Genomic DNA, 9201 nt, shown 5'->3' on the forward strand with positions numbered 1-9201 from the left:
TCCATGATATTTCGGTATCCAATTCTTATGTCGATTGGAAATGGAAACATTAACTATATACAATTACCAATTAAAGATGATGATGATGTAAGGTTAATGTTTCATGTTGTAGCACAAATCCCACCATCGAATACTATTGAAATGTATTTGCAGACACGTCCAAGGGATCATTCATCAGAGTTAAGTCCATCATTTGATCAAGAAATTATGGGTCATGATGTGGAAATACCAGCAAAGGGGAATTTGGCAGTGCAGATTGATGAAATGGATGAGAATTTAGCACACATTGACGAAATGAGGGGGAATTTGGCAGTAGTAACTCAGTCAGGCATGGGAGCGACAAACAATTATGTTGACATCCCATTTACAAATGAAAATGATGATGTGGAATTTTATGATGAGGACGAGATTAATGAGATGCATTATGATGATGAACCTCCAACAAATAAGGTTTCTTCAGATGATGGTGAGCATATTATGCCTTCTCCAATGTTCAAACAATTGAATTGGGATGCAATAAATAGCATGACTGCTGAGCCTCTCACACCACGTACCGGATTGTGGAATGAATCCAATGAGTTGTTTAAAGGATTGAGATTTGAGAGTAAAGAAGACTTGCAATATGCTGTAAAACGTTATGCAATATGTCGGAATCAACATTTGGTGATTTGTGAATCAGAACCACAATTGTGGGCAGTGAGATATAAGAAGTGGCAGGAAGGATGTAATTGGAGGCTTCGTGCATGTCGTCGTAAAAGCCATGGAATGTTTGAGATAACCAAGTACACAGGTCCTCATACTTGTGTTTACCTTAAATTATCACAAGACCACTCTCAATTGGACTCTACATTGATTGCAAGAGAGATCCAAAATGTAGTTCAGAGGGATCACACTACCTCTATTGCTACATTACACCAGAGAGTGAAGGATAAATTTGGATATGATGTCCATTATAGGAGAATTTGGGAAGCTAAGAGAAAAGCAATGCTTAGAGTTTTTGGTGATTGGGATGAATCTTATCAAGCATTGCCGAAGTGGATGAACATCCTTCAGCTAACTAATCCTGGAACAAAGGTTGTTTGGAAGGCAATACCTTTAGGAGGGATTTCTGGGAACGTGCGGTTTATGCGTGTTTTTTGGGCATTTGGGGCAAATGTTGAAGGGTTCAAGCATTACAGACCAATTATACAAATTGATGGTACATTCCTATATGGAAAATACATGGGGAAGCTTTTAATTGCTACTTCAATTGATGGCAATGGTCATGTATTCCCCTTTGCGTTTGCAATTGTTGAGGAAGAATCATAGGATAGTTGGTCTTGGTTTCTTATTGCATTGAGGCATCACGTCACTCAAAGAGAAGGAATATGCTTAATTTCAGATCGCCATGCAGGAATAAATGCTGTTGTGAGAAATCCATCAGTTGGATGGAGCCCCCCTCATGCGCAACATCGATACTGTCTTAGGCATGTAGTGAGCAATTTTAATGACAAATTTAAGAATAAGGTCTTAAAAGAGTTGGCGTATAGAGCTAGATGTCAACATCAACCGTGGAAGTATGAGAGATACATGGAGGAGTTAAAACGATTGGATGAAAAAAGTGTGGCTTGGTTTTCAAAGTTAGACACTCAAAAGTGGACTCAAGCATATGATCTAGGATATCGGTATGGGTGGATGACCACAAATATTGCTGAGTGCATTAATGGGGTGCTTAAGGGTGCGCGAATGTTACCTATCACTGCACTTGTTCAATTAACTCTTTATCGATGTGTGTCACACTTTGAGACTCGTAGAGCAGAGATACGTGCTAGAATGGCAGTTGGAGATGTGTACACTACGTATGCAATTGAAAAATTTAGAAGAGCCGAGGCCAAAGCTAGTGGACACACTGTCACCATTTTCCATCGAATTCATGAAACATTTGAAGTAATTACTGCTCTCCATGGGTTTCATATGGATAAAGGATGTAACAAACAAGTGGTTAAGCTTAATGAAGGTACATGTAGTTGTAATAAGTGGCAATCATTTGGCATTCCATGCTCACATGTGCTAGTTGTTTTTGCTCATATGAGGATTGATAGTTGGCAATTAGTTGAAAAATACTATAGGCTGGATGCCTATGCCAGTTGTTACGCTCCTGAATTTAATCCCATTCCTCATGAATCTTATTGGCCGTATCCTGATTTTCCTATTCTCCACCCTGACCCAACTTCAATGAGGGATAAGGGGCGTCCTAGATCATCAAGGATAAGGAATGAAATGGATTTGAAGGAACCAAGTGTTAGGATTCGATGTGGTTTATGTAAAATAGCGGGCCATAATCGTCGCAACTGTCCCACAAAAGATGGAGGACAATCCTCCAACCCCCTTCCTCATGACAATTAAAGTATGAAAGATTATCCATTTTGATAATATGATATTTTTATGTAATGTCTGTAAATTTGTAATCATACTAATGATAACAAAAATTAATGGTTATTTGGTATATGTAGGTATCATCGCACGATGGAGCCGGGACCCTTGGATCCGACAGTTCTACATGGACAGGCCACACACAGGTCATCTGTAGCATGAACGGGTGTTGACTCTAAGGAGCTTCATTGTAGACGGCGTGAGGCGATCTTCCATCGCACCAGTGTACTCGATGGGCGTATTATTCCATTGTTGCAGCAGACAGGCTTCTATGGTGTTGCACGCTTAGGATTCATTTCCTTAGATTGGCATCTTATTATGCATTTGTTGAGAGATGGCGACCTGAGACTCATACCTTCCACTTACCTTAGGGGGAGTGCACGATTACACTACAGGATATTGCCATGTTGATTGGACTACCAGTAGATGGAGATGTAGTTACTGGTAGCACATGTTTAGATTGGAGGCGTGTATGTTATTCTCTATTAGGACTCACTCCTGGAGATACAGACATAGATGGCCAGCGCCTTCATCTTACATGGTTGAGTCAGAGCTTCCCTACTTTGGCACCAGATGCTGATGAGGAGTCTATTCAGCGTTATACTAGGGCTTATATCTTACAGCTCATTGGAGGTTTTCTATTTTCAGGAAAGTCTAGCGATAAGGTGCATCTTATGTTTTTACCCCTGCTAGAGGACTTTGAGGTTGCTAGTAGGTATAGTTGGGGTAGTGCCTGTTTAGCTTGGCTTTATCGACAGTTGTGTCGAGCCTCTCATATTGATACACATGATATATCTGGCCCACTGATTTTGCTCCAGTTATGGGTATGGGAGAGGTTCCCATTTATTGCACCTCATCGTTTATGTATAGCTCCACATGATGACCAGCTGCCTCCACCTCCATTGGCCATTCGGTATATATTATAAAATTACGACAAATTTTACTATTACGAGGATACATGCATAAACTTAAATTCTAACATTTTTTATTTATTTAACTATGCTTTGTTATTTTAATTTTATAAGTGGAGAGATGAGTTTCGGACTACTTCGATTAGCATGCACGTCTTAGCTCAGTATAGGCACCATCTTGATCGACTTACAACAAACCAGGTGATAAAAGTGTGATTCATTTCTTATACTTGTTTCTCTAAACAAATTCTAAACCACTGATTATATCTAACGTTTCTTGGGTACAGATTATATGGCAGCCTTATGTTGATGACATGAATGTTGGTCTTCCTGATTATTATACTGCTGGGAAAGATATATGGTGCACTATCTCACCTTTGATATGTTTCCACATAATTGAATGGCATAGACTTGATCGAGTATTGCGGCAGTTTGGTTTTCGTCAAGGGATTCCTAAACCATGTGATAATGAGTCAATCTTACACAAATGTGATTTGAGAGGTAGACATGATGTTGATTGGACTACTCGACATGGAGACTACATTCGACGTTGGAGCTCTAGGCGTTAGCATATTGCTAGAGGCGAGATGACTATAGGTTCATTAGGGTATCATGATCCATACATGGTGTGGTATCGCTCCATTACTATTCGGTTTCTTACTCGGACTGGGTCATTCCACGAGCTATTGGTAATTTTCATGTTTTATCTTTTTATTAAAGTTTATTTTATTTTTATAAGAATTTAATTTAACTCTTATTTGATTTACAGACTACCAGCATACACCAGATATATGATATTGCACCTCCAGATGATTTTCGCATTCGCAGCTATGTACTACTGTATTAGAGGCCATACATGAGATGGATCGCTTAGATGCTCCATTTAGTGTTGATGCTACTACACAGCTCTAGCCTCCATTAGCAGATGTACGACCTACACGACGAGGGGCTCGTACGAGGGAGATTAGGCATACACCAGTTGTTGCCCGAGTGCGACCATCGACTGACATTAGTCCACCACCTCATCAGCAGCCGACATCATCCATTACTCGATCAGGAGGTGTACGGACTAGAGGGGGAGGGCCTCATACGAGGAGTAGTCCACCACCTCATTAGCAGCCGATATCATCCATCACTCGATCAGGAGGTGTACGGACTAGGGCAGGAGGGCCTCATACGAGGAGTAGTCTACCACCTCATCAGCAGCCGATATCACCCATTACTCGATCAGGAGGTGTACGGACTAGGGGAGGAGGGCCTCATACGAGGAGTAGTCCACCACCTCATCAGCAGCCGATATCACCCATTACTCGATCAGGAGGTGTACGGACTAAAGGCCGAGGGGCTCATACGAGAGAGACTAGGCATACGTCTGTTCTTAGAGATGCACCATCGACTGACATTAGCCTGCCACCTGTTCAAGAGACTCCTATTACACCTATGGAGGTGCCATCCACTCCACCTGTAGTACCACTTGTTGCATCATCACCACCATCGATAGAGGCTACATTGGTTCATGAAGAGTTAGTTCATATAGCAAATGATGATCAACAAGGACAAAAGACTAATCGTGGTCGAGGACGTGGTAGGAGACGTGGTCGTGGAGCTCATGGAGGGTTACATGTTAGCCCCATAGAGCCAATAGTGGAGCATGCACATCATAGACGTCCACTACGGAAGAGGAAGGCTCCTTCGTGTGGTACACATTGAGGATGTTACTACATATGACTTAGATTTTGGATACTATTAGTATTTTGCATATCATTATTTTGGACAAATACTCAAGATGTATTTTTTTACTTGTTATATTTTGGATTAACTAACTTTTTATTAACGTAAGTTCTATAGTATTCTATCTATTTTGGACTTATTTTACACAAAATAGTATTGTTACTATTTTGGAAAGGTGCTGATTTTGATATTTGGTTTACTTGTTTTCATTGGTTTTGGATTGAATGTCAAAATACTGATTATAATGTATACAGGTGATAAACTTTAAACATTTGGTTGTACAGTAGGTAATACTAATTAAGAGATAATTTTTTTTTTCTTTTGTGGAAAGTGTCTCTTCAAGAGACACCTTCAGCATAAATTCGAAATTTTCTACTGTGTATGGAAATTGTGGAAAGTGTCTCTTGAAGAGACACTTTCAGTATAAAGCGAAATTTTTTAACAAATAATGAAAATTGTGGAAAGTGTCTCTTGAAGAGACACCTTTAGTATAATTTTATTTTTTGGGAATTGTAGAATGTCCCTTTTCAAAATTCGAAATTTTCACTGAAAAATTGTTGAAAGTGTCTCTTCAAAAGACACTTTCAGTATAAACCCAATTTTTTAAAAATTATGAAAGGCGTCCGAATATAATTCCATTTTTTTGTAATTATGGAAGGTGTCTCTTGAAGAGACACTTTCAGCATAAATTCAAAATTTTCCACTGTTTGAATGGAAATTGTGGAAAGTGTCTTTTGAACAAGCACTTTCAATATAAACCCAATATTTTTAAAATTGTGGAAGGTATCAAGAGACACATTTCACAATTCCCAAAAAATGGAATTATATTGAAGGTGTCTCTTCTATTATTTTTAAAAAAATTGGGTTTATACTGAAAGTGTCTCTTGAAGAGACACTTTCCACAATTTTCATACATTAAAGAGAGACATCTTTAGCTTTAAAATCATTTCTACAAATAAAATACATATTGGATTTTGTGGAATTGTGTAAAGTGTCTTTCCAAGAGACACATTTAGTATAAATCTAATTTTTTGGAATTCTAGAAGGTGTCTCTTGAAGAGACACCTTCGGTATAAATTAAAATTTTTAGGAATTGTAGAAGGTGTCTCTTCAAGAGACATCTTTAGCTTTAAAATCAAATTCATAAGACATTTAAATTTGTCAAATTGTGGAAAGTGTCTCTTCAAGAGACACCTTTAATGCATATTGGATTTTTTACCACGTTGAAAGTGTCTCTGCAAGAGACACCTTTAATGTATATTGGATTTTTTGCCACGTGGAAAGTGTTTTTTCAAGAGACACCTTTAATATAAATCAAATTTTCTGAAATTGTAGAAGGTGTCTCTTGAAGAGACACCTTTAGCTTAAATTCAATTCTTTCATGATTTTGAAAATTGTGGAAGGTGTCTCTTCAAAAGACACCTTCCACGTGGCCAAAACTACCGTAAATCTATCAATATTTTCAAAACCACAATTTTTTAATTATAATTTTTTAAAATTGCCGCAAAAGTTAAAAAAGCCCCTCATTTTCTGGACAGTGTCCAAAAATGAATCTGTTCATGCAACCGCTGGCCTAGTGAATCCTGTAGTAAATGTGTGAGCTTGGAATTCCTGAAACCCAGTGAATAGATCAGTATATGAAAACTGTATGCATGTCTGACTCAAAGGGTTGTTCTTTGGTATCACTCTTCATTTTGGGATACCTACCACATTTGACCCCAATAATAAAATGACATGTGTAAAGTACATGTTATTAAAAAATTTATAAAAATTTATCAAACCGGTAAATATGACTTGTTGGTGAGATATAATCACATGCATTTCATACATATCTAAATATTACAACTTTTTTTATAATTTATTATTAAATATCAAATATAATTTGTTATTTAATGAATTACCTAACTCTATCTAAAAAAAGAAAATTCTACCAACTACCCTTATGCTCTCATTATTCATATATACAAAAAGGATAATAATTTAATATAAAAATTAAATAATTTCAACTACCATATTACAAAATATGTAAGATGTATTCTGATGAATCAAATTTGAAGATTAAGTTTAAAACTTTTTGAGGGAGAAAATTTAAAATTTGTATTATATGAAGAAGATGAAGGATTTCAAGTGATTACAAGTGTCAAAAGGTAATATTTGATATTTTTTATTTAAATATAAATTTTGTAGGTAGAAATGTGATGTTAAATAATGATTTTAGAATTTTTTATGAGTTTATTATTAAATTTTTTTTATCAAATTGTTATTAATATTTTTATATCATTTTTTTTGTTCATAGATTAAATTTGAAGATGAAGTTTTATATGTCTTGAAGAAAACATTATATGAAGGATATCAAGTGATTACAAGTGTTAAAAGGTAACATTTGATATTTTCTTTTCATTTAAATATAATTGTTGTAGGTGGAAATATCACGTTAAATGACATTTAAATATGTAATGATTTATAACATTTAGATTTTTGAATTTTTTTCAGAGTTATTATTAATCAAATTGAGAGCATTTAGTCATTTGTTATGAAATTGTCATCAATATTTTTATATTATTATTTTGTGTATTCATAGACTAAATTTGAAAATGAAGTTTTATATATTTTGAAGAAGGAAAACAATATGAGAGGAGGTACGAAAATTGTGAGAGAGGGTACGAACATTGTGAGAGGGGGTACGAACTTTGAAAGAGGGGGTACTAACTTTGTAAAAGAGGGTACGAACTTTATAAGAAAATATACGAACTTTGTGAGAGAGGGTACGAACTTTGTAAGAAAGGGTACGAACTTTGTAAGAGATGGTACGAACTTTGTAAGACAAGGTACGAATTTTGTGAGAGATGGTATGAACTTTGTGAGAAAGGGTACGAACTTTGTGAGAAAGGGTACGAACTTTGTGAGAGATGATACGAACTTTGTGAGAGATGGTACGAACTTTGTGAGAGATTGTATGAACTTTGTGAGAGATTGTACGAACTTTGTGAGATGGGGGTACGAACTTTGTAAGAGATGATACGAACTTTGTGAGAAAGAGTACGAACTTTGTGAGAGAGGGTATGAACTTTGTTAGAGGGGGTACAAACTTTGTGAGAGGGGGTACGAACTTTGTGAGAGATGGTACGAACTTTGTGAGATGGGGGTACGAACTTTGTAAGAAATGATATGAACTTTATGAGAGGAGGTACGAACTTTGTGAGAGGGGGTACGAACTTTGTGAGAGGGGGTACGAACTTTGTGAGAGGGGGTACGAACTTTATGATAGGGGGTACGATCTTTGTGAGAGAAGGTACGAACTTTGTGAGAAGGGGTACAAACTTTGTGAGATGGGGTACGAACTTTGTGAGAGAGGGTACGAACTTTGTTAGAGGAGGTATGGACTTTATGGGATAGGGTACGAACTTTGTGAGAGGGGGTACGAACTTTGTGAGAAGGGGTGCAAACTTTGTAAGATGGGGTACGAACTTTGTAAGAAAGTGTACGAACTTTGTGCGAACGGGTACGAACTTTGTGAAATGGGGTACGAACTTTGTGAGATGAGGTACGAACTTTGTGAGAGGGGGTACAAACTTTGTGAGAGATGGTACAAATTTTGTGAGAGATGGTACAAATTTTGTAAGAGAGGGTACGAACTTTGTGAGATGAGGGTAGGAACTTTGTGAGAGAGGGTACGAACTTTGTGAGAGGGGGTACAAACTTTGTGAGATGGGGTACGAACTTTGTAAGATGGGTACGAACTTTGTGAGAGTGGGTACAAACTTTGTGAGAGTGGGTACGAACTTTGTGAGATGGGGTACGAACTTTGTGAGATGAGGTACGAACTTTGTAAGAGGGGGTACGAACTTTGTGAGAGTGGGTACGAACTTTGTGAGATGGGGTACGAACTTTGTGAGATGAGGTACGAACTTTGTGAGAGAGGGTACGAACTTTGTGAGAGTGGGTACGAACTTTATGAGATGGGGTACAAACTTTGTGAAAGATGGTACGAACTTTGTAAAAAATGGTACAAACTTTGTGAGAGAGGGTACAAACTTTGTAAGAGGGGGTACGAACTTTGTAAAAGGGGGAATGACCTTTGTGAGAGAGGGTACGACCTTTGTGAAAGAGGGTACGAACTTTGTAAGAGATGGTAGGAACTTTGTGA

At 37.4% G+C, this 9201-nt stretch overlaps 1 protein-coding gene across 1 annotated transcript; it reads left to right on the forward strand.

The window, feature by feature from the left end:
• Positions 1–207: 207 nt before the first annotated feature.
• On the forward strand, positions 208–1308 carry LOC117928393. The gene has a single exon (XM_034848282.1). The coding sequence runs from the start codon at positions 208–210 to the stop codon at positions 1306–1308; it is 1101 nt and encodes a 366-aa protein (XP_034704173.1).
• Positions 1309–9201: the final 7893 nt, after the last annotated feature.

Source organism: Vitis riparia, chromosome 13 (assembly GCF_004353265.1).
Source record: "Vitis riparia cultivar Riparia Gloire de Montpellier isolate 1030 chromosome 13, EGFV_Vit.rip_1.0, whole genome shotgun sequence".
Taxonomy (NCBI): Eukaryota; Viridiplantae; Streptophyta; class Magnoliopsida; order Vitales; family Vitaceae; genus Vitis; species Vitis riparia.